Here is a 26,039-nt window from a genome sequence, read left to right as displayed (position 1 = left end):
GCCACCTGCCTCTTCTACTCCGCTGAGGCCAAAAATCTGTCAAGAACTTGTAAGCCTATGTCAAAAGCGCTCTTGAAGAAAACGGCATTGTTTTATCTGAGTAGACGGATTGAATCAATGCAGCTTTGCTTGAAAATCTCCTCTATTTCCTCCTTCACCTTCGCTATCTACATACGCAATATTGCTTAGCTGATTAACAAATCTATGGAAATGTCGATAATTGCTTTTACACTAAAAATGATCGCTGGCTCATTACCTATACGTTATAAATGCGAAATGAGTTTTAATTCGTCACCTACCCACAGAAATTTTCACTTAAAATCCCCGACTAAGAAATTAGCACTGGCGAAGACTAATCAGCACAGTACAACCAATTTTTAAAAAAAAACCCTCGATTTATTTAAGGGTAACACTGCTGGCTATGGCTTATTCATTTGGAACTGTTTTTTTCGCTTGCACGAATCCTAATGTTCTCATCCAAAACCACAAATCGTACAATTGCACGTACAAAGAGTTTTCATTGATAAATAAATCTCTCTTTATTTTCTCCCAATGACTTGAGATAGAACTTCCTTTGATACTGATTTAGTAAAATTGGAAATCTATAAAAGGTGTACTGCCCACGGTCTAACTGAATTCCCATTTATCTCTCATGCTTCTTTCCTCAACAGAAGCATCTGTTGTATAAAAAAATTACTAAATATACAGTTGTGAAGCTGACGTCTAAATATCGTTTATTTGAGCGTCGCGGTTTCTGTTTGTAATCGGATGTTAAATTTGAATATATGTTTGTTCCGCGGAGGCCACGCCAACCAGTCATTAAACGGCGGATTTATTCAGTTCATTTCCAAAATGGGAAAGAAAATTATACGTGCTATGAATAACACACAGTACTGATATGGTGATAAAAAAGCCTTCAAGATATAAAATTCGCATTTCCCGATTTGGTCCCTCCCTAATGTTTGTTATTGTGCGATAACTCCGCGTTATTTTCATACGTGATATTATTTTTGTTCGATGGCCTTGTCGTTTGCATTTCTTTCATTAATGAGCGTGTGCTGTTTTCCAACACGCAAAGCTCACTCGTTCAAGTTTAATGCTAAAATTGGCCTGAAATATACCTCGTCCAAGATAGATTTATCGCTTCCATTCAGAGGAATAAGAGCATCTCTGGAGAGTTGCATCTTTTCAAAGTCAAGCCTCGGGCGACGTCTCTTGTTTTCATTAGTATTTTCGCTTCCTTCCAAGGTTCGCTTGAGAGGACCAGAGTCTCTCGTTGTTCGATTAGTTTTCCTACTAACAGGATGCGGGGTCTTATTTTTACAAAGAACATGAGGTAACTCTTTATTCGTGGTAGAGCCATTTACTAGAAGTTCACTTATTTCGTCGTCGGAAGATTCAGCGAAGTCTGCGGTGTCTGATTCTTCATGCCTGTTTGCTTGATTTGCATATTTATTAACTGATAAAGTTAGGTGCCCTGGCGATGTATGAAGACTGGTTGAATGAATTTCAGCTAATGGCTTTACAGATCCGCGAGTTTCCTCCGAATTCTTCTCGCTCTCCTTCTCTCTTTTTAAACCAGGTAGACAAGCTTGTGAATGAATTGCTTCTTTGCGCTTGGCCACCAAAGCGCTGGGATGGCTTCGGCTTCGCTTCGGGTTATTGGGAGCCTTTCCGGCAAAGTCTAAATTGTAGGGCTCCGACCAAGAGTAGAAGAACGGTGGCTTTATATTTCGATTCTCGTCGAGGCCATGTCGACTCAGCTGAAAGGCCAGCGTGTCAATACAAGGCAAACTGCTCGTTAAGGCCATTTGGAAGGAACGACGGTTGGCACCTCCTCCGTGTCCTAGTAAATCTTACTCACGCGAGCTGGTGTAGCTGACTGATTTGGCGCGGAGCGCAGAGTGCGGAGTGCTAGCCCGGTAACTAGTCTAGTCCGATTCACACAACACACTTGCCATCGGGCCACCTGAAAACACAAAGTTCAACTATTAGTGGAGAAATATGATTGGCTAAGGCCAATCAATTGCACCCGTTGAGCCATTATCTTTGACAACAAAGCAGCAGGTTCACTTGGAAGTGATCATCATTCATGAAATTCTACACGAGAAATTACTCACTACTTAGCTTTTCAGACAAATTGGCCTTTATCATGGACCGGGTTTTTCAGTAAGTTTTTCACTTGATTTAACTTCTTTTTTTTTTTAGACAATTTTACTTTGCGAAAGAAATTGCGTGTCTGACAGCTATTGAGTACTAGATTAAAGCCTTATGTCACCCAAGTAAATGAATTCGACAGAAACTAAAACAACGAGGACCTTCAAATTAAATTAACATTTGTCAGTCGAAGGCTTGAATATTGCATGCTGCAATAACCGCAATCGATTTCGAATAAAATAGCGAGGAAAAAGAAAGGATAAATGCAGAGCCCTGAGTATGAGCCAGAAACAGTCTTACGATCTATTTAATAAGCCTCGTCTTTCCTGTCTACGTACAACACCAAAAATATTTCATTATGATGAGAATTACTAAAAGGAACAGTTAGAGGTGCGGATTAGGATTGACTTGATAAATGCAGGTTTTTATTTCATTTCCTCCGGCACAGTCCGAAAGGCTTGCCTTTTTCGGAATTATTAAGAATTATTAAGCGATCGTGGGGAAGGTTCGAGTAACGGAGTTTGCTTTGTAATCGTCGTGTAAATTTTTTTTCCCTTTAAAGGGAAGGCCACCGGGTCTTTTGTCTTAGATTTCGTAAACAAACTTCCAAAATATTTAAAAGCACATTGTGAGATCCTGCAGGGCGGGCTGATATCAGAATGCCTGTTATGCAAATTTCTTGTGAGTTGAGCTGAAATCATTTTCATAGTAATTTTGCACCACGTGTTAAGGCGAACATTTAGAAACTGAGCTAGCGGCGAGTAAAATGAATCAGATTATGTGTCACGGCGAGTTTTCCCTGAGGTTGGAAACGCATTGAATTTATTTCGAAGCGATGTGAATCGTCGAATTTTCTACGACGTTTTTGGTAGCGAAGACTAGCTTCACTGACCCACATGGTATATTGAGTGTCTTCTTTAATCGTAATTTGAGAAGTGCAGATGCTGTTCTTTTGTGAGCTTTTAGGTTCGCAAACAGCTAAGGATCGTATGTCTTGTCACTTTTTTCTCTCTTTTTTTTTTTCCATTTCATTAATTTTTAAACCTCAATTTTGTGTAGCTATCACTAATGATTTGTTGCATTTAAACTGTACGGAAAGGTCGTCGATTCCGCTGGATATGCGAATATACCCTTGACTAAAAACATTAAATTATCGTCCCAGTGAAAAGGCCGCGTTAGCTGGCTGCTGATCTTACTTCCATGGGATGACTGTACTTTTTGCAAATATCCTGTAATGTTAGAACTGTCCACTTGAAAAGTTAGTGAATGGCACAATATTTTCCCTCGGCACATCTTACTTTTCATATTTAACGTCTACTCTGTGCTAATTGCTTTTATGTTGATAGATGGGCAAGATAAAATACACGTGGTGAAAGAACAAAAAAAAAATGTTCAAAAGTACACAGAGTTGACATGCATGGAAAGAATTCTGTTATCGAAGCTGACGTTCAGTTGACCCAAGAGGAAAAGCTTAAAGAGCAACTTGTTGTCCGAAAAACCAGGGCGTATTCTGTGAATACCAATTACAGTGACAACTTCATGGTCACCTGTTCGCGACATAATAGATCTTATATTCATAATTGAGCTTATTATTCTCTTCAAACGGTTGAACCCTTTTTAGCACAGATAGTTTTCGCGATGCTGTGTTTGGGGCCAGGGAAGTCATATGCGATGATTTTACGGGGTCAAAACCATTCAAAATTGCTCAAAAACAGTTGTGCAAACAAAACCCATTAAATTGAGATATATAAATTTCTCAGCAAGTCTCCCGATCCATACTTTCCTAAGTTGACGTGCAAAATGAATGATTACTTTGTATATCATGGCAAGGAAGACTCCAAACGGAAAGTTGTACCTATAAATCATTTTATATATTGGGTAGTTAAGTGTTTCACTGTAGTCTGACCGCGCTGGAGAATTATTAGGAGGCGCCCTGACTTAACATTGGCGTTCAAATCTGGGGTCATTTGTTTTGCGATGATATTAATAATTTCAATTTAGCATGTAGGGTCCATTGTAGAAATACAAATTAGAACCTCCTTTCTAATAGAGGTGACAAAAGTACACATGAACAATAAGCAATGAGTCGATCCCAGCTCGTTAAGGTGTTGTAAAAGACCACGATGAAGATTCATGCTTGATTTCAAGTGCTAAGTTCTCGGCTCGTTGAAAAAAAGGAAAAAAAAGCGGAAAGATCGCTTGCGATGCACTAGAAAAAAGTTAATATAATTCTACTTTAACACCAAGGAGCCATTCTTTGTTGTAACCACAACAATTACTTTACACTTGTCATTAACAATTCACGAACGTTTTGTTTTGAAATGCAAATAGATCGAGTTAATTTCAATGAGCCAATTTTTATCGACTGCAGCTGCCATTTCTTATCGCAAGAAACATTTTAATTACAAAACAAATGAGGGCAAAGCTTCTCGAAGTGCGAGCCCCAATACATTACGTTGCTTGATTGATCCGTAAAAATGGACAAATATCTAACAGTCAGTCGCATAAATATCTTGATATAAAACGAAACAAATACGACCTCTTGTAAGGACTAAAATGCACAGGAGCATAGCCTAGAAATAGCCTTTGGCATTGATGAACGCTATTCACTAATTTAACCAAACGTATCTCAGATTAAGCCCATTGTGAGTAAGAGATCTTCTTGCGCCAACCAGGGGGACTATAAAAACCTTTGAATGGGTACAAGCTGACTAATTGAAGTATCGGCAGAAATGGCATATCATGCCTCGTGATTTCAAATTTATTTGATCGTAAATGATTTGTTTGGTAAGAGTAACCTGTGATTCTGGCCAACGAAGTCCACTGATTTTCGAAGATCATGCAATGAAGTTTTAGAAACCATACATGTGGGATGAATTCTACCTAATATATACATTGTTCAAATGATATGCTTAAGAAGTTTATGAAGCTCCCCAGTAGAACTGAGTAACTTACTGTTTTCAATGAAGCGCTCCCTCTGACGAAATGGCTGAGTACGGAGAGTGAACATTCAAATGAAGCGGCCTACAGCATTTGCTTCTTAACCGTTTTACTCCAAACCTCTTACGTTGTACTTAAATGCATTGTTCTTTGGTTCATTGTGGCTGCCTTCAGCGTTGAATAAAACAACTGGTCGCTTTCCGGACATTCATAGCAGTTGTCATGTCAACAATCAGAATCGTGCGCTTCTTATGCAAATGTGACAGCACGAGCTTACTCAGCACGTGTCTGTAGGTCAAAAGGTCTTCATGGCCGAAAGCTTGTTCTTTGCTTCTACTCAACTTGCGCGGAAAAGAATCAATGATTGTATCTTCTCCTGCAGAGACGCCTTCGTATTTTTCAATTTCAAGATTGTCATCGATGAGGCAAACAATCCTGAATCCTGGTGCGCCAGGTGGATAGATTTGTTGTCACACTTTCAAAACAGAGAGATTTGTCGGAACTACAGGAGAATCTTGTTAAGCATACTACAGAAAAAAAGTAGAAACGGTCTGACAAGGAAGGGGAAATCAAAGAAACTTCCTATGGAAGCGAAAATGAATTAGGTTTGAAAATGGAAAAAGGGATAGTCAGTGAACCTATCTTTTCTCCTACTTTACTTCACCGAAAATTGTTAAATTTTGGTTATGAGGAAACATTTTTCTTAGTCGTACACTCGACGAAAGCCGAATAGATTGAAGCCAGTCAACCGTTATGTGAAACACTGATTTCTCATATATTCCCTTTTTGATTTTTAACTTCAATATATGAAAGAGTAAGAGCCTTTTTACACCTTAATTTTTTCTTTTGCTTGTGTTGTTTGTTGTTTTAGTTTTTCTGGTGCTGTTTTGTTCCTCTTTGTGGTTTTTTTTATTCAGAGTTCCTATTTTTTCGTCTCTTAATTTTTGTTTACTATGAATTATTATAAAGCTGGTTGATCTTTTTTGTCTTTGCTCAGCTCTGTTTGGTTGTTGTCTATTTATTTGTCTTATTTTTGTTTTTGTTTTTTTAATGTGTTACTTTTTTTTGTTCTTTTCTTTCTTTATTTTACTATTAATTATTCAAGTTATTTTACCAGGCAACTTATCATGCAGTATGAAAATCTCATGAAACAATTTCAAAACTAACGTTTGTAGGAAATTGTTGGGAGAGCTCAAATTTAAGTACAGCTTGAATCCTCCACAAAAGGTGGGCTAATTGAGTTTTTGAATCAAAACTGAAAATTTAGCAAGAAAAATATCTACAATATAGACGCTGGATAATGTACTGCGTAAAATTAACCTACCGCAAGGCAACAATTAATCAAATTTTCAAAATTGTTCATTCGATAAGTTTTGGAGAAAAGGAAAAATTGATAACAAAGTGAAGCTTTAAAGAAGGCAAGTGCTTCTAGCCTAATCTTTTTAACAATTCATCATATTCTCTGTGAGCTATTCGTGTGCACAGCCGCCGAATGTGCGACAAGGTAGTATAGCAGGCGCGACTAAATCTACCAATAATACCTCAGAAAATAATTTAGGTCCATCCCTAATCTTTTTCTTCTTTGATGAGCTCGATTAATTCAACTCTTTCACTTCCCAAGATATCGATGGAAATCTTCGTAGCTATCCTTCATCAATTTCTTGAGAAACTACTTCAAAGAATTTGGTGCAAAATTTAAAAAAACCCTAAGCAAAATGAAACGATATCTCATAGTTGATATATTTTCTTCATTCTCATCGCCGAATCGTTTGGCATTGTTATGGCTATTGTAAGCAAAAAGTGTGTATTGGGTGGTCCTGAGACCTAAAAGGTCAACTCGTAGTCATAACTCGTAGCTTTTCCTGTGTTGACATTTGCTGTTGTTTTTAAGGTTACGGCTCTTTTTTCAAGCAGATAGTCTTACTTGAGCCGTTCAAAATTGCGGCTTCTTAGCACTCTTCTCTATCTGACAAGAACGATAGACTCCGGAATAGAAGGAGGAGACAAAAAAAGCATTACCAGGGCCTTCTAAGAGGATGAACAACGTAAGTGAATAACTGAAAATAAATAGCTTTCTTTCATAAATCGTACAAATAGTGTTTCCAAGTAATTTTAAACAACGAGCAAGGCGTAAATAGAAAAGAGTAGTTAAAAAGTATTCGTGTTTCGAAAATGTTGGTCCCAAAACTACTACGGCACATGTTTTACATCTTGATGATTAATTCCAAAAAATTCTCGAAAGTCCTGTATGAATTGGTAAATAACACTTAATATAAATGCACGGTCACGTGACCAAGAAAAAATTATCAGGAAAGAAAAACAAATTTTTGCTTTTCAGAAAATTCATGCCGCTCCATTTGCGATAGAAAGATCCCTTACAGAAAAGTTCTCGGGTTCTTAATTTGCGAATTAAATAATTGTTCACTGTTATTTTATGGAATGATTGACTATTGCGCTGAACGGCAATATTTTAAATTAAGAAGAGGTTTCTATGCGCTGGTGGAACAGAACCCGTTACGCGTGCCTCCCTAGCATCTACAAGTAACCAGTATTTTTTATGTGTTTATCCACCCCTTGACATCTGTTTACTAAGGCAGGCCTGCATTTTTTCGAATTAAGAGTTGTTTGTCCGAGAGTCACAACCTTCGTCTACCAGTTATCGACTAGAACACTTAAAATTTTTAACTTGATACTAGTAAGGAATTATAATTTTCTGTGGCAAGGCCATAGAAATTCACTCAGTCAAAACCACAGCTGCTAAAATCAGAAGAAGTTGTACTTACTCTATGATAATCACAGTCTCTGACTTGCCGTGTATGCTTGCCTTGTTATCACCAACGTATGAGATTTTCTTTCTAACGGCGCCGAGCATCTCAAAAACATTGAGGGCAACCTGTTTCACCCTGTAGTATTTATTATGTTTTAGCACACTAGAAATTCATTAATTTGTGAATGGCAAGCTGCCATATTTTCAAAAATTGATTGATTTGTTTTAAGTTAAAAAGATAATTTTCGACTCTCGCACGTGATTGGATGAAAATAAAATAAATTTCATAAAGACGAAATATGTTTTTTTCATTTTCCGGCAAATTCGTCATTCACCAACGAAAAGTGAACTTTACTCCTTGATAGCGTGCATATTTTGGTATCAAATAAGACGAGTTTGCTTATTAAGATAAATACTGACTGAACGATTCGCCAACTGTTGTAAACAAACATGCGGGGTATGGAACATAATTATTATTCCACCCACGCAATTTTTTCGCTGCGATGACTGAAAAATACGATGAGAAGAGATTAACGGTACCTTATGAATGGAGGATTAAATATTTGCTGCAAGACAGTTTCAATGGACTTCCTGAAAAAAAAATTCAGTTTTGTTTCGCTTTGTTTTTTTTAAAAACGTGCTTTTCCCCACTCTTTATTGTGTGCGAAATTCTTTGTAACTGGCTTGCTTTGAGGAAAGGAGTAAAACAGATTTGACATATTTCAAGTTACGCACAGCAATTTTCAGGCGTCGTGGTACACGAAATGATCTGTAATGATTGACAGATTGTGAATTTCGGCTGACTAAAGGCGCGGCTGTTTGAGGAAATTTTCATACGAAGTTGGAGTATACTTTAGCGATTAGAAAAGGGAAAAGGGAAGGTTTATCTAAGGATAGAGCTCATTATTATATAAAAAACGAATTTTTTTCAGTTTTTTTTATGTCAAACATAGAAAGCAAAAATTTAAGTTTCCAGAGACAAGACGATGTCGCGGCTAGGAACTGAAACTTCACGACGAGCATCTTATTATCGGTAGCTTATTAATGTATGAACGATGTTCTACCGGCTTTTTGAGGGCTCCTCGCTTAGTGTACGTTGTCTTGGTGGAACTAGCTGCTTTTAAATTAAAAATTGTTCTGATTTCATTTCCAATTTCAAGAAATAAAATTAAACTTTGGCGAGATAAAATATCTTTTTTCAACTCACCGTGTTTCTTGGATGTTTGTGACTCGCATAGATCTACGCCGGAGAGAATCTTCTCGTTGTGCGTGCTTCACGGTGGTGTGCGCCTTTGAATTTGATGACGGGTGTGTTGTAAATATATAGTTTCGTGACATTACGGCAAAAACTTACGATAGAATATCATTAACATTGACCGAGAGAGAGGGTTAAATAAACAATGAATTCTGCGAACAAGCCAGCTTCTGAATAGTAATTACATCTGTTATGCAAGATAACTGTGTCATCGTGACGAAAGTGGAATTCAAATTTTTAAGAAACGGTTGCCATGCATTGAATAAAATAATATACTATCCAAATTTGTTGAAGAAAAAGTCTCCTTGATTTCAAAACTAAAACCCTTGAGATGAAACGAGACCTAAAGTACGCGTTCTTTTTAAAAAGAGTTCTATCGTTATATTTAAACTATTCATCAGAATGTCATGAACAAATGCGATAAGAACACATCGAAGAGGGATCTTCAAATATGAAATATATCTTGAAATACGGCCACAGGCCATTGTGAAGCAACTCGATTTATAATCTCGAACAAGCACATTGAAACCTTTTTACTAAGAGTTTTTTTTTTAACATATTCCTCGTTTTTTCGATTCTTCATTTTTCTATTACCACATCTTCGTCAAAATTTTATAAGCGCTGTCACCTATTTTCTCCATGCTAATGAAAATATTTATCCCATAGCGCCGAAACTTGACGGCAACTTTACAACGATCAATATTTGCGAACGAGAACATTGTTTTTACACTCTGAGTAATTCGTGCGTCTTTTTTCGTTTAGATAACAAATGAACCTTCGGGAGGTTGAGCTGTGTCAAACACTAAAATTTCCGCAAATGGTAATGTGGTCACGTCCCTCCCAATAGAACTTGCATGAGTGGCGTGCTACTTTCCCGCCAAAATCCGTGACGGGAACATTCGTCTCCACGGAAACAAAAGTCTGGGATAGCTGTCTTTTCTTTGATGGGGTTTTATGTTTAAATACTGTGGTTATTTGGAACTCAAATTTGAGAGATCGTTTGCGACTGCATAAAGACCTTGTTTTTTATTTTTTCTTAAAAAGTCAACCTTGAGGTTTTTAACGTTTGTACTTCTCAATATAACAGCTTTTGCTATTTATGTTGAAAACAAAAAGACGCAAACTCCTTAAATGGGAAGCGGTTTTTTTTATTTCACCACGAATAAAAAAAGGAGATAAACTCGATTCCATTATAAAACAGTGTTGAATCATGTTTTCGTTTACGAAACTGAGTAACGATTCGTGCATCGTCTTACGATAGTAGTCTCGTCAATGAACGGACGTCGACACTGCAACCAAAAAGGTTGTATTCAATTCTGGGTCCATTGACTGATCGATTCGATGAGTCGGTGATTGCCTAAATTAGGGCCTGGCCCTGTGGAATTGCAAACTTGAAAAATGAGACCGTAATTCAGAGATCGCTGAATGATATTGATGTGTTTCATTAGTCATTTTTGACCGTAGCGCTTTACTCTTCTGAAGCAAACGACAGCATTTCCAGGAATGAATATTCAAAGTTTCAATTAAGAGCCTTTGACCGCAAAACAAGTAACTGAAGAAGATTTGTAACAACGGGCGTCTTTTAGCTGCATACATGACTACCAAAACATATTTTGTACAATACATTCACAATGAAATTTTAACAACACTGGTTCAAACTTTATCCATGTTTCGTGTCCTTTTCCTTAAGACCTTTTTAATAATTTAATTCAAATTTACATCAATGTCAAGAAAACTAGCTCCCGTACCGACGACGTACATGTGCTTGCTGGAACTCCTTCATGCTTCAAAATGTCGTAAACTTAGTCTTTTTTCGCATTATAACCTTGGGTTGAAAGCACCTGTATTTCCCTTTATTTCGAACACGCATTACCTCAATATTTACCATTTCCTACATCATTGCGTGCGCGGGAAATAATAATAACAAAAAAAATTCAGGGGAAAAGACCATGCAAACTGGCCTTCGATTATTTTTACTTTTCATTGTAGGGGGTCGAAAAGGGAATTCTAATTAAACCTAAAGATACATAAAAAAAGCTGCCCGCGGTCAGGATGTCTTCATCTTCGATAACATGCACGGCGTTCTCCCCTCGATTGATACAATTAATGTTACGTTTGTCATTGAAGATCATTATCGCAACAAAATGGCGTGCGGATATTTATCAACTAATCAGGCCAGCCTTTACTCAGCGTCTGTAAATCAAAACGTGATCGTACAATGAACTCTGTGTGTGGCCATCAAAACGTCTCACTTCAAAACTTAGGGTTTCTCATTAACAAATGTAAGTGAATTTCCAAAGTTGCCCTTGAGCTAAAGTCGCCCTTATGTCGAAGAGAACTTTTTCATTCTTCACTTCACCGAAAAGCGTTCGATTACTTTATGAACACATTACTATCAATGAAATTAAGGACAACCCAAAATCAATTTTGCCCAATTTTGTCGCAGAAGGATAGACCTACAAAGTAAGAGTCACTTTGCATGGAGTACATTCTTTTTCGATGATAAGAACCCGCAATCTCTCATTCCCGAAAAGATAATAACACTCTTTCTGGAAGTACACTAATGAAAACAAAAATGACAGTCACGTTCAGTTTTCTCCTCAAGGCCTTAAGCAAAATTTTTCAAGGAGGCCTTCAGGAGAGAAAATTCTAAAAGACGCTCTTATACCTGCATACAGCTTTTTCCTGTTAGTATTATCTGATCATGGAAGTATCAGTAGCGTTTTTACAATGGTAGGAGGTAACCAAGGAAACTTTTTTTGTCAATAATTTATCATGTAAATGATGATCTCTCAAACAGGGTACTGCCGGATGAAGATGAGAATTTAAAAATTTTTTTTAAAGCTTTTCATATCATTTAACTTCCCATGAGATGGAAGCATAATTCTGCTAATGTTAAGTTACTCCCGCAAAATCCACAAATATCAAATGTAAATTCGCTTCAAGTTGATAATTCGTGAGTAAGCCATTAAACATTTCGACGTTTTGACGGAAGAATTTTTGACCATTAACAGTTGCACGCAAGCTGAAGTTGTTTTGAATTGACCTGTGCCATGTTATTTCGAATTATTTCGAGTGTCGTAAAGAATTGCTATTATGAAATAATTGGTGTCCTTGTTCTCACTAGGTTCCGATTTCATAGTTTTCAAAATGCGCCATTCCAATTTTTTATGCCTTCATTTCAAGTGAAGGGTTGTCATCCTATCGATCTCCTTTTAAAACCTTCCCTAATTAAACTTACTCCTAAATTAAAAAATCGTGTGTAGCGCACGAGATTATTCGGGTCGTTAGCTTGAAAAGTTGTGTATACTTTTACGTCTTTGACATCACTCTCTCCCTCTTACTCCAACTCTCTTAAGGCGACCCATCCAGAAAGTTATCAGGTACTGATGGACACTAGAAATTGCAGATAAATATTCAGACATATTTTTGACATATTTTGATAAATATTCAGACATATTATATGAAAATCAGGCACGAACATTTTGCATCTTACATCGCCTAGAAAGAGTGAAATTCTGTATTGAAAAGGAAGAAGAAGAAGAAGAAGAAGAAGAAGAAAAAGAAAAATAAAGAAAAAGGAAAAGGAGAAAATGAAGGAGCGAAGATGAAGAGGAAGAAAAGAATAATTTCTATCCTACACGAGGAAGAGTTCACCACTCAAAGCTCTCGACACAAGATAAAAGTTCTCGACATCCAAGGCGATTTGAAGCCGGGTTACAAAGCATCCAGAGCATCTGGAAAAGGAGAAATCTAAGGAAAGGTAAATGAAGTGACAAGTGCTTTTTGTTTTAGGGATCTTTCTCGAAGTTGGGTGGTTGGATGCTTAACATGGAGGAGAAAGGGGGAGGAGAGGGGAGGAGACATACTTGCAAATTTCTCAGACATCTCTTTGACATTTTCGAAACACATTTCAAGATACCCTCTGACTGCGATCGTAAGATTTATTCGCCGAGATAATACGCTTAGTATCTCTAGATTCCGCAATCTGGTCCTCTGTATGAGTAGAAAGGGATTTTTTGCCGCATGGTTTTACATTGCCCCGTACCACATTTTAATCAGACTAGGTTGATTAGCCAGTGCAGGATTAGAATCTGAATTCCAATCGAACAACCTGATTTTTTTCAATTCGGCCTCGTTCAAAATCGACGGACCTTCGGCTTCATCAGGATAATGCTTTTTAAAAAATAATCCTTGACTTGCCTTTGGACTCACCTCTATCCAGTTTGTACTTCGTTAAAACCCCTCAATTAAAAGCAATTCACTTTGTGTTCCGTCGCAAAGCCACCATGGAATTAAACGGCGAACTTCCAAGAACATAATGAATGATTTGTGTTTATAACAAAGGCTCTTTACTTGGTATAAATTAGTTTTCTAGGTTTGAATATACTCAAGAAAGACAATGTACGCAAGGACCCGCCCTTCTCCACGGGGAAACCATTTCAAGAATAATTAGAAAGCCTGAAACGACTAGTTATATCATAAATATGTAGTTGATAAACATTGCGGTAAACGTCATGCAAAATGTTCCTGTTTACGGCGTGGGTACATTCAACTATTAGCGTATTTGTATGAAAACGTCTTAAGTGTCAGTGGTTGCGTTTACTTGAGCGATGAACAATCAAATCAACCACTATCTAGAATGCTCGAAAGATAAATTAAGTGACAAATTAACTTTATACTTAACGAATAGCCTCGTAATCTTAAATTACAAAACGTGGTGCTTGATTTACGTGCTGAGATGAAGTTAGAAAACAAATTTTCGAAACAAAGTCCTTTTCCACGCAAAGTTGAACGTCATGACGATAATCGTAACTCCATCGTGCAAACAAAAGCACACAAATAATTCATTTCAGTCTATAAAATCACATCTTGTATGGATTGAAAATAGAATCCGCTCTATGGCGTATCAGAGGCTTTCCCTGCAAGTTAAATATTCTAAAGCAGGAAGTGCTCTCGACATTATAGAAATGCTCACTCATGCCTCCAGCCCAAGGTAGGTAGCAGTGAGGTGCAGGAAAGAGATTATGACATAAGCACCATTCATGAGTGGTTCCTTTTTGAAACGTTGGAGGCAAGCAGGACACACTGAGGTGTGGAGGAAAGAGCACAGAAGGCCTTCCACTTACATCATCAAGAAGTGATGTGTGGGATTCAGACCACATTTTAAAGGGGAAGTGAATCTTTTCGCTAGAAGATTTGCGAGTGTCAATTTGTTTTAAGGATGTCGTAGATGGAACAATTTTCTTATCTGTTTTTCGCTTTCTTTTAGGCTTGCGTCTCTTTGGTTGGTATTTGTATCCAGGGTTGTCCATCTTATGCTGCTCTGTCAGTCTCCGCGCTTCTTCCACGTACGGTTCTTTATCTTCTTCAGACAGTTTACGCCATGCTGCACCAAGCGCTTTGCTCACTTCAGCGTTGTTAATTCCAGGGTGTTCCTTTAGGATGTGGTAGCGCTTCTCTCGACTCCACACCATGAAGCAATTCATGGGTCGTTTCACATGGGCTGAGGACTCCATTCTTAGTTTTGGGTGCGTGCCTTCGCGAAATCTTACAATGGTTTCGTTCACAAAGCGTTCAAATAACACGGAAACTCTTGCTGTGATTTGAAAAGCCCAATCAATTAGATGCGAACAAAGCCAATTAAAGACATATTAGTGGCAGGTATTCCTCAAAGCACCAAAACAAAGTTCCACCAGAAACCGAAACCCCTTCTGAATTATTCATAATGTCGTGAACACCTTTAGGCGAAAAGGCTACACATAAAGTTACACGCATGCAGAACACCTTCAATGTTACAGACGGGGTAAGTTCAAGATCTACTTTAGAAATTAAATATCATATTTGCACTTTACATTCAAATTGACTTCATGTGGTTGCTACTATAAAACATCTCCACCGAAAAAGTTTGCGTGTTGTGCACATCACAGCACGTCACAAACAGAATCAAAACAACATGCATATGTATTCCATTGTTTATATAAGCAAGCGATAAGTTTGATACAGTGACAGCTGGCGATTTTTACGAAGAACAAGAAAGAAAATAAGAAAGAAATAATGACAGACTTGTCAAAACATGTAATTTTGAGGGAACAATGCAAAATGAAGCGGGAGAAAATTTCTTTCAATAAAAACTTGTTAATTTCTTTTTCTTTTTCCTTTAGGAAAACAGGAAAGGTAGATTTAGTAACTTGGAACATCTGTGGCTATGTTTTGAAATATGGGTCTACATTGTTACTGTTTTGAGACTCAGCTTCCACGGGAGTTTATGCCCACTCTCTCCTTGAAGCCAAGACAACATGTTTTTCTCTTCGTTCTGTTTTCATCTCAAACATGGTGAAGTCTTTCTCAGAACCCGATTCCACATGATGAAAAAGGATTTTGAGAGCTACCTTTTTAGGAGAGAGTTCTTCCAAAATCGTGTCATCACATCTTAAGGAATTGATTTTTTTAAATTGACGTTCGAGAAAAGAAAACAGTAGGCAATTCTTTTCCGCGGCCTAAAACGAGATAAACCAACGAGGAATGCTCGGAGAACAATAAAATAATTTCAGTGTAAGATTCGGTGTCAACTCTTATCAAGAAATGTCGCGAGCATTGCATAATATGGAGCGAGAAGTCAACCAAAGCACCTGAAAGAAAGAAAAATTCCTGAGTTTTAATTTGATAAAGAAATACCGACATCAAAGAAAGAAATACTTTTATTCGTAGTTTGATCTCGTTTCACTTCTGGGTATATTTGGCCTGATAAGAAAAACAAAACGGCGTGGAAACTGGATTGGCCAATCCGATAGTGTACACTATGCACGCATACATCTCAGGAAGATGAAATGTTGTTAGTATTCCACAAGTGCTATTCAGCAACAAATAAAAGAGGCAGTTCCAAATCGATATCTTAGGGTGAAAAAGCCATCAATGTTTCAACCGTTGTTAGCCGTGTTCTTAGTGTAATGTAAAACGAAGCCTTTTGAATCACACTGGCAATATTCAAGATATTTATAATCTCTTGCAATATTCTAATTCATATTTTAAATAAAACAGTAGATTGCTTTATGACAAACATGAAAATCACCAACAGTATGGCAAACTAAAATAACAAATTACTAGGACAAAAAAGGTGTTGGTAGAAACACGAATTCTAATTATGCCTGCACAGAGGAACGTAATTAAAACATCTGTCAATTATGATGATTTTAAATTGCATTCTTTTTTAACAAAACCGAAACCTCGCGATGCCGGCATATGTATGAATAAGGTATTCATCGCCTGGCTTTGATTAACGACGACAAGAGACTCTTGGCGTGAAAACTCAATCCTTGCGTTGAGATTAAACGTAGACTTCAACTCAAAGGCGTCGCTCCTTTCATTTTCTTTCCAATAACATCACTTATTACTTCATTTCAGGTAAGTGAAACAAAGTCTTCCATACGATCTGAACGTACGGCGCCAGAGCCGATTAATTAGCCAAGAGACCTTTTTTTTTTCCCATCGTGTTGAGTTGACTTTTCGCAGTTAAAAGGTTGGCATCAGGAGGGTCCGTGTCAGTCAACTTTCATCTAATGACTCATGGTGGCACTGGATGAAAATACAGGTATAGGGCTTTAAAGAGTCCTATTTCCTGTGTCCTTTGTTACGTCATAGTTATGAAAGACTTTTTGACTTTGAGCCCTCTTTGCCCTGATTTGAAGTAATGAAACTCATAGAGAATCAGTGTATGATAAACAACAAATAAGCCCATAGCCTTGTAGTGGCTTTGGGTCGAAAAATTATCAATATTTTGATATCATAAGGTCTAAGTATTTCAGAGTGTTCGTCAACTTATCCACATCATCTTTAGCATGGCGTTCCTGTCCCCTTGTCGCATGGGTGATACCTAGCGCTTCCCAATATTGTGTCCTAGTTCGGCAACTATATGCGACATTCACACTTGCTGTACACCAGAAATATCTTGGGGTGGTGGGGGGGAAATTGGATTTTTCATTTTGTTCATGGAGTAAGAAATACCTAAGTCAAAAGACAAAGGCCCTGCCTGGGGCTTCTTCCGAGGCGCCACGAGTCTAAGTGACTGCTATACATTTACACTAAAATCACAATCCCCTCTAAAGGAAAAGCTGAATCCAATATTTTCAATCTCCAGTGTATTTTGCATTAGTATTAATGAATAAATAACGCATTTCCGCTGTTTGCGCCCTCTTGAAGGTTACCATTAATTTGTTACGATATGCTTCCCTTTGTTTTGTGTGATATTACCTGACCTAATTCACATTTTCCTGATCTACATTAAACATCAGCGACTTTGTAAGATCTTAGGATTTTTTGTGTTTTTTTAATTTTAACTCGTGAATACCAAATGTTCCACCTGATGAAAAAGTCCCAAACCGGCATTGTGCAACACTAGTTTATTTTCTCTCTCCCTGAACTACAATTATTAGGAATTTTGGAGAAAATACTTGCATACTTTGGATCCTTCTCCTGGAAGCCGTTCGTTTGGTAGCCCGTCTTACACTTTTATACATAATAGTTCACTGTTACACTTTAACAATATCTATAAAAAAAAAAGCGTCGCAAATTTGAAAATCTAATAAATGCACTAGTTTACTAGTTTGAGCATTCTGACGTGGCTTGGATGATACCAAAAGTGGCTTTGCCCCCATCCTAGCGTCAGTACTGTATTGATGAGGCCCAGAAGGCCGAAACAGTACTGTCTGTAGCACTGTCTGTAGTTAACTATGTTTGTATGTATGCACTTTTTTTTTTAACAACAGCTGGTAAATGGTCTGGATAGAAGCAGATATGTAACGAAAAACTTTCCTTTGTAAATGCATACATCGTTTTGTTACTATTGTTTGTTTTGTCCAATCAGCATTTTGTTACACACTGTAAATTCAACTTTGTACTTTGTTTTATTCAAACTGAAAATGACAGAAGAACTGCCGAAACATGTTTTTAAAAAGTGTCGTTCATTTTCTTAAAAAAGCTGGTAACCTTTTTGTTGTAATTACTCTATCGACATTGCTGATCCTAGCAGTATACAGGACGCGTGTCATATGAACTTCTTAATAAACCTCGCTCATCGTGGAGTCTCTGTGGCTCAGTGGTAGAGCATCGCAGCGCGAAACCGAAGGTCTGAGGTTCGATTCCTCGTGGGGACATCTTTCTTTACGGTTACAATTGGTTGAAAATATCACCAGATAAGATGAATACAGCATGCCGCAATCCCTTTTCTGAGCGAATAAACACTAACTGAAGTATCAACAAAGGCCTTGATCTGCATGATTCGTCCGTGGAAGATTGCACGCATGTCACAAAGAGGAAGTTGGTTTTTTATTCATAAAAGTTGCGTGTAGGAACGGAAGTTACTTAAGCTTTAAACGCACAATTTTGTCTGTTTGATTTTTCAAATCAGAAATGATGACCTTAGGCTCCATTACGGTTGTTATCACTTTCAATTCGAGACCAAGTGTCTCCATAATTTATGTGGTAGTTTTGAAATGAGACACTGATAATTTTTTGGCAAAGCTCGAAAAGCGATTCAAAATTTCTCCAGATACAATCATTTCAACTTGAACTTTCAAGAGTGCGAGTCACGTTCTTTTAAGTCATGTAGATGAATATTAATTACAGGCTTATCACAGACTTAAAATATGGGAATGATTTCAGAGGGCTGAACGGTGGCTTACACTCAATACATTCAGTCACATTAAAGATCAGGTAAGTAGAACGAATTTTCAAACATTTTTAAAAATTTTAAAATTCTTTTTCTCCGTGTATTTGCATGAGAGAGACTAAATCCATTGGGGGTGAGCTTTAACAACGGAAAAGCTGGCACTAAATAGATATATACACCCCTTTTCAAAAACGTTGCAATTTGAAAAATTATATGAAATATCTACACCATTTGTTTCCTCATCAAAAAGTCTCTTTTTGACGAGAAAACAAAAGTTATACACGCATGAATTTTATTCATTGACGATCGTCTGAAGTATTTATTATTGGCAACGTTACAAAGTCATGCGGAGAGCAGTAAATGAGACTGAGAACTAACATAACTCTCTCGCGTGGCTACCTTTTTCAATGTGTTAGACATCCTGCAGCGTTTTTCATGTTTTCAATTATCACACCAAAGACCATCCTCTAAGTTAGGCGGTCAACTTGTTTCCTTTTCGTGTTGTGATCCTGAGCTTCGTGTGCCTTTATTTTGAGTTGATAATAACAACGAGAATCCATATGGACGTTGGTCCACGTTGAAATAAAGAAGCTGTCAATCTGCCGCTGCGTTTACGAATATTTTTTACTATTCCCCATTTGTTCTTTTAAAATCAGAAACTTTTCTTTGTCTTTTTTTTTCTTGTTTTTTTGCTTTCTTTCTATATTTTTCCCCTTCTGTTAAGTTCAATAGCGAGCCATAATGTTTTCTCCGACTTATGGTGACTTGTTACGTCATGCTGCTTTATCGATTAAATGTTCGTGATAGAGCTGCCATCCTTATCAGTAACCATTCAAACTCAGTCTTAGGTTCTCTAATCCACAGCGCGCGACAAACTCCGTAATTCCTTAAACGGAGGCTGAGGGGGTGAAAAATTGAAACTTACGTCTATGGAAATATCATATTGACGAATACGCCGAATGTTGCTATCATGAGTCTCATCAGATATCTCTGTGCAGGAGTCATACTTAGGGAAAAATGCCAAATTTTGAGCCGTAACTGATAAGTTTAACAATTCTTTTTCTTTTTCGCCAAACAAAAAAGTGAAGAATCAAAGAGATAAAGACAGATTAATAGCATGTTTTGAAGGTTCGCGATGTAGGAGAATAAGTGGGAGAATATATTCATTTAGAGAAGGCGGGAAATTACTTTTCCACGCAGTTAGAGGCCAAGATGCAACCGACTCACACAGCTGCAAATTATAAAATCCAATAAAATGGACCTCTCACGCCATAAAAAGTTTTATAATATGGTAATTGTAATATGGTCCCTGTTAAAGATGCATTAAACTACCGTATTTTCGCTACAGTGAATTCAATTATCTCGATAAACATTTCCAAGGACATAAATTAGTATTTGCACGATCGTGTTTAAGCCGTTTTGAAAAAACGGGATAAATCATTCCAGGGGGGCTCTTAAATTGCAAGGTTGGCTCTGTAAGGGACCAGAAACCTGACTGTTTCTTTAAAAGAGGAAATTCAAAGTTGAGGGTTCTCAAAGACAATGAATATGTTAAATTTAAAAAGAAAACAATTGATGCTGTGAAGCTGGATAAACGCTACTTCAAAATCGATCAGGAGAATTGTCAATTATATCGGCACAAGCAGAGCTAGAACCCGTTTTAGAGGTAATTAAAAAACGCATAAATATATTTTAGCTCTAGAATTTACTGTTTATTTAAAGCTTAGACTAGCACTTTGTTGTATTCAACTTTTTTTTTGCACGGTGTTTAAGTTATATTCATCCCGCCTACATGACGACTTTATCTGGCTTGACCTTTCTTTCCTTTTGCATCGTTTACTGAGTCATCTTCAGTTACCCTGGAAATAGAGGAAAATTCTGAAAATGATTATTGGGACTATCGACTATTACAGAAATTAAGCGTAAATGTATTTTATTTAATTTCAAATTTTAACTAAAATTTGCATCCTTGCCAGACGAGGGAAATAGATATTTTCTCTGCTAGGGAAATACGAAGGGACGAGACGTGAAGGACCTTTCCTAATTTTCAGCACATCCAGCTTTGCGTACAAAGTAATGTTCTGTACTTAGCCACTACTGGTCATTTTTCTAAACAAGATGTGGAAGGTTGTGCCCTTTTTTTTAGTCTAAAAGCAGCAATTCCCATTCAACGCTCATTTATCGATGGTCAAAGTATAATTCCTACAAGCTAATTATGTTATTTTTTTAAGTTATCAATAGTGATAGTGCAGTGTTTTCTTTGTATTGCATCTAGTTTTTATCATTTTCGGCTCTTTAAGTGGTCGATTGACGATAGTTAAAGGTGCTTTAGTTTAAAACGTATTTTACGTCGAACCATACTAACATACATCATCCATCATCCAATCAAAAAGTGGACCTGATATACATTTAAAGGGTAATTAGCTACTAAAGGGTTTTTGGCGGTGTTTTATAGAAACTGGAAAATTCTCAATTTAACCAGAATGCCGAAAATAATTCAGAATTGAGTTTGTTTGCTGTATAAACCTCTGTCATTGGTCTAAGGATTTTTCGTCATCTTCTCGATCAATCAGGATGCAACCTTAAATTAACGGGGACTTGTTCACCCGCATTTCCTCGCGCCTAAAGCCATTCAAATGTGATTAGTAAGAATCTCCATTGGCTCCTTGTTAAAGTTTACCATAATCATCATCATTAGTTGCCTCTTAAGATAACTTTGAAACGTACGTTAAGGCCACCGATGCGGGATGTTTTTTACAGAACAACCCCTCACTCATACAATACTAGAACACATTAGACTGTTAGTTACCGGCGTTACGCAATCGCTTTGCTAGTAGTAAAGCCTCATTGAGGAGGCGACCATTCGAGCCCCGGTTAACAAAATTCAAAGGCACAGAGTTACTGTAGCCAGATTTCCTTAATTTTTTTTTTAAAAGGTAACGTTTGAAAGCTGCTTTCACGGATTTGATCTGTCGCCATTCATCATTTTAGCAAATTGAGCAAACATGTATCGTCTTAATAATGTTTTTTTTGTTTTTCTGTCGTTTTTTTTTAACTTCGACACCCAAGACTTATAACTTGAAAATTTTTGCATGGCACAAGGTAAAAATATTCACAGGCAAACTCGATTTTTCAAAGTTAATCTTTCTTAATTCATTCAAGTTACTCAAATACATCTATATGATAATCAATCTTCTTCGCCTTGCAAATATGTGAGGCTTTAAAATCTTCCGCTAATGATGAGCGATCGATCACTATTTTCCATTTTACTTTACTTTGTTTTAATTTAAAAAGTACTGTTTCCGACAAGCTCTTATCACCCTTCTGAGCCATGTTGAGCCACTGATATTTTGATTGCGAAAAAATGGGCCCTAAATGCAAAAAGGAAGATCTAAAGTGTAGAAATTAAAATAACTGGCAAAAACAAGAATTAAGAATCCTCGCGAATTTACATTGTTCTAGGTATTCGGCTTGAGGCCAAATACATGTGCCGACAAGTCGGAGATAAGTATCGCAAAAAAAGAAAACAAAAAAAAAATTGTACATTTTGGAAGAAAAGTTTAATTAAGTTTAAATGTACCCATGTCTCTTCAAAATGACCGCGATTTTAAAAAGTGGAAAAATATATTCCACCTTATTTGCCGATAACATTTAACTTTTCCGCCAACTGTATTTATATATCCCATCCAAAGTTGTTAATAGCTTAAACCTTTGTAGTCACCGCTAGCGTCAATTTTGTTAAAGTGAAACAATATTGCTAATTTATTATGTATACAAATAATAAAACTTTTGTTATCTTTTCTTCATAACACCAGGGAAACGAAATTAATTTTTTTTTTTCTGGCTGAAAGATTAGAAATGTACACTCTGAACATGGGAAATATTCCCTATTCTGATTTTGAAGATACATCTATATCTGATCTATTTTCTCGAATCTATTTGAAAAATGAACGAGAAGGCGGTTTTATGTCATTTCGGCCAAAAAGGTCGAAATAAAGTTGCTAGCAAATGAGTTTAAAATAATCTCTCGGTGTTAAATATTTCGTCGAGCATTCAGCCATAATCACTAGAGGAGATTAAAAAAGTGCGAAAGGAAAATCAGAATTATTCTGAATGTGAGATATTTGTTCATGAATCAAGCTAGGTACCAGTTATGACAGAATCATAAATGAAACAAGCTCACTAAGGAATAGTAAATGTAACTTGTATACAATGTTGCGAAAAAAACCGGGCAAACAAACATAAAAAGATTCTTAATCGGCTAGAAAGCGTTTAAAATGATTCGTTTAGCTCTTTGAAGTGAAATACAGATCAAGAAACAAAAAGCGAAATTGCTGGCAAATTAGCAACTTTCAGAGGGCTCATCTCCATTTGTTTTTTTAAAAATGGTAATATACATTTCACTGTTTTTACAGTTATCTCGCCGACCTCTGCGTGTGGCCGATTCTTAAACCAATATTTGTTTCTAGAACTTAGCGTACGCACAGTAGGGGAGGAAAATAAGATTAGAGCATCCCCTTCTTATCAACAAATTAAGCGACATAAAACTTGCATTTTGGCGGCATTCGCTCAATATTGGTTTTGCCGTCTCGACGCGAACAATACAAAGCCGTTATACTTTCCGGATCGACGCTTAACGCAGGAAACAAAAGGCGTGGGAGAAAAGGAGATTCATAGTACCTTGAGGTAATTCTTATTGATTGCACCTGAGTTTCATCTGAACAAAGTTTATTTTTATGTGGCTTTTTAAGTTTCCAGCTGATCGAGATGTCTGGGAAATGGATCCACGATGTGGGTGTGTGAATCTTTGAGGGGATAGTTTTACCTACGTGGGGTCATTGATCTAAGAGAGTGCTTTTGAAGATTCGTCTATCAATTTCGTAAACAATTATTTGAAGTATGACAGGAGAAGAGAAAATTACAATTACACTCACGAAATGCTGAGGGTGATTATTTAAGAATAAATATCACGAAAAAGAAAATGTTTGATGAGGAAAAAAATTGTGAGTATGAAATTTACTCTTCTGAGGTCTTCACTAATAGTAAAAAAAGTCAATCCGAATTCAAAAGCTTGAAAACTCAAATTTGAAAAAGAAAGGAATAATTGAGGAATATTCAGTAAGGTAGTAATTTGGTCTTCAGAAGGTTCTACTGGCCTTCCTTTCTGCGCTTTGATTGTTTCTTCTTATTGGACTTTGCTTGCTTAAAAACCGTTTCAACCGTGAGCACCAAATATTTATTATCATTACGAGTAGCTATTTACTACAAAGGTGCAAATTTGTTAAGGGAATATTGTAATTCTCTAATCTTGACTGCCAGTGGGAGCCAATAACTAGAAGGAAATATTTACTAAACAATGCCGAATGTTAGTTATGCCAGTTTAGATCTCACACGATTAAATTTAAGATGGATCTGTTTTGAGCACAAAACTCACATCGGATACCGCACTTAGTAACTAGTGATAAGAAAACAAGCGACAGGCTAATTCAAACAAATATATTCCGAATATAAACAGATCTGATCATAGCACTCAAGTATAAAATTCTCTTGACTAAAATAATAAAGAATTATTCACCGATCTGGTTTTGGTATAATGTTCGCAAACAACACAACAAATGCTTTTACGCGAGGTGATCGGTAAGTAGAACTGCTTTCCCTTTGGACAAAGAAACTAACCGGCATTCAGGTAGAGCGTAATTTTCAAATTGTCCATCATTCAAATTTTAATCCCGTTTTTATCATGACAATCTGCTACTGAGTTATTCCTGCTAAATACTGAGTCTTGCGCAAGCCTCTTAAGGAAAAGCACGTATTTACATTAAAGAATTTTTGTTAACAAAAGTAACAAAGGAAGGAAGGAGGGGCAACTAATCACGGAGAAAAATTCGGAAATAACTGCTTTTTAATTCATGTAAACAATGTGCACGAGTATCCGCTAAGTTCCCTGAAGAAAATTCCTTTGAGGTAGTATAAATAGGAATTTAGCATTTTTATTTTCACAAACGCTAAATATAATGAATTTTCGATAGTGCATCGCAAGCAGACACAATGAGTTTTATCTTTAAACCAAAAATTTTAAAATTAGGACTGTTGGCGGCGTTCGGCTTATTAACATTTTATAATTTGCGGCTTTTTTCTTCACCACAAAAGTAACCATATCACTTTTCGCAAGAAAGAACACCTGAATTATACGCAATCTGTTCTTTGTCCTGTTTTCTATTTTACAAGAGTAAAAGTTAGCAAGATAAATTGAAAAATAAGTTCTAGTCCTAAATTCCTTCGTTTGGTCGGAAATCGACAGTGTTGTAACGTCATATCAGCCATTATCGTGGACACCGGTCGCCACATGGCAGACACGCGGGTGAGAGATATTGTTTGTATTTTCCAGCTATTGCAGCGTAGAGCAGTATCGATAGTGACGTAATACGTCACGCGCTTTTTGTCCCATTGCGTGCCACTGAGGAGATGTGGGCGTAAAGTTGTATGTTTTTCTTTCATTTAACTAAACTGAATTAGGTTCTAAACCACCCTCCAAACAGTTGCTCCCTTTAATTAGAAGTCGAAGGCATGTAGTATACTAGTATTGTTGCAGAGGGACTGGCTTGGACGCGACGCGGGTTCTATTCAAAGAAAAAACGAGTTATTTCTTCAGCTGGGCCAAGTTCAACATGGTACTTAATCATTTCCCGCCACGCTTCTGACGAGTGACGAACGGTTTATGAATTAATAAATAAGAGAGTTGCGTTCGTCAAGTCACATGAACGATTAGCATTGGCTACCAGCAATGAGGCGCGAATCACGCTGCTTCACTTTAAGTCTCCTTTCCGTGTGGGAGGACGAACATATATTAATTTTTGTCCTGAGTGAGAACAAAGTGGAATTTTCAAGACCTGTCGCTACAAGGGCATTAACTGAAAGGAAAATTAACGATTGATACACCCTCGCGTTACTTAGGGACTCGAACAACTCAGGTAAATATGATGAATACACGAGGCACATAATTTACTACGATATTTGTGTGTGTTTAGTGAAATGCTAAAAACTTAGAAAATTTGTAGTAAACTGAAGTTAAAACTAGGGAGTCATTAAAAATTGAAAATAATTTCTTGTAATTTGTTCTGTGAACGAAAATTGGAAGGAAAAAGATGTATTTGATCATATAACAATATTACTTTATTTATTTCGTTCCTCGCCCGAGGTCACCATTTATAATCACAAAAATGAATCAAAACACTGAAAATTGGATACACAGC

At 36.9% G+C, this 26,039-nt stretch overlaps 2 protein-coding genes and 1 long non-coding RNA gene across 5 annotated transcripts; 1 reads left to right on the top strand and 2 right to left on the bottom strand.

Moving 5' to 3' along the window:
- Positions 1-501: 501 nt before the first annotated feature.
- On the bottom strand, positions 502-9,198 carry LOC131793714 (uncharacterized). Of its 3 annotated transcripts, XM_059111186.2 has the most exons (3): positions 9,072-9,166; positions 8,405-8,455; positions 502-1,969 (listed from the first exon to the last, which is right to left on the bottom strand). In XM_059111186.2, exon 3 carries the CDS (start codon positions 1,809-1,811, stop codon positions 1,080-1,082), a length of 732 nt encoding a protein of 243 aa, XP_058967169.1. In that variant the 5' UTR covers positions 1,812-1,969; positions 8,405-8,455; positions 9,072-9,166; the 3' UTR covers positions 502-1,079. The 3 variants fall into 3 exon arrangements, with proteins under 3 accessions (XP_058967169.1, XP_058967167.1, XP_058967168.1); XM_059111184.2 differs by lacking the exon at positions 8,405-8,455 and having other exon boundaries at positions 9,072-9,198; XM_059111185.2 differs by lacking the exons at positions 8,405-8,455; positions 9,072-9,166 and adding an exon at positions 5,113-5,570.
- A 3,223-nt stretch (positions 9,199-12,421) lies between these two features.
- Positions 12,422-14,678, bottom strand: LOC131793716 (transcription factor SOX-14). The gene is made up of 2 exons (XM_059111187.2): positions 13,335-14,678; positions 12,422-12,515 (listed from the first exon to the last, which is right to left on the bottom strand). Exon 1 carries the CDS (start codon positions 14,636-14,638, stop codon positions 13,985-13,987), a length of 654 nt encoding a protein of 217 aa, XP_058967170.2. The 5' UTR covers positions 14,639-14,678; the 3' UTR covers positions 12,422-12,515; positions 13,335-13,984.
- On the top strand, positions 12,466-16,522 carry LOC136283257 (uncharacterized). The gene is made up of 3 exons (XR_010718674.1): positions 12,466-12,882; positions 14,392-14,925; positions 15,284-16,522. It is a non-coding gene; the product is annotated as an uncharacterized lncRNA (long non-coding RNA).
- Positions 16,523-26,039: the final 9,517 nt, after the last annotated feature.

The sequence above is a fragment of the Pocillopora verrucosa genome, chromosome 9 (genome assembly GCF_036669915.1).
Source record: "Pocillopora verrucosa isolate sample1 chromosome 9, ASM3666991v2, whole genome shotgun sequence".
Taxonomy (NCBI): Eukaryota; Metazoa; Cnidaria; class Anthozoa; order Scleractinia; family Pocilloporidae; genus Pocillopora; species Pocillopora verrucosa.
Note: the sequence above shows the minus strand (reverse complement) of the source record. Positions and strands in the feature narration are given on the sequence as shown.

Bases quoted from the DNA above. Each gene is read 5' to 3' on its own strand.
- LOC131793716 (XM_059111187.2), bottom strand. From the start codon at position 14,638: ATGGAGTCCTCAGCCCATGTGAAACGACCCATGAATTGCTTCATGGTG.
- LOC131793714 (XM_059111184.2), bottom strand. From the start codon at position 1,811: ATGGCCTTAACGAGCAGTTTGCCTTGTATTGACACGCTGGCCTTTCAG.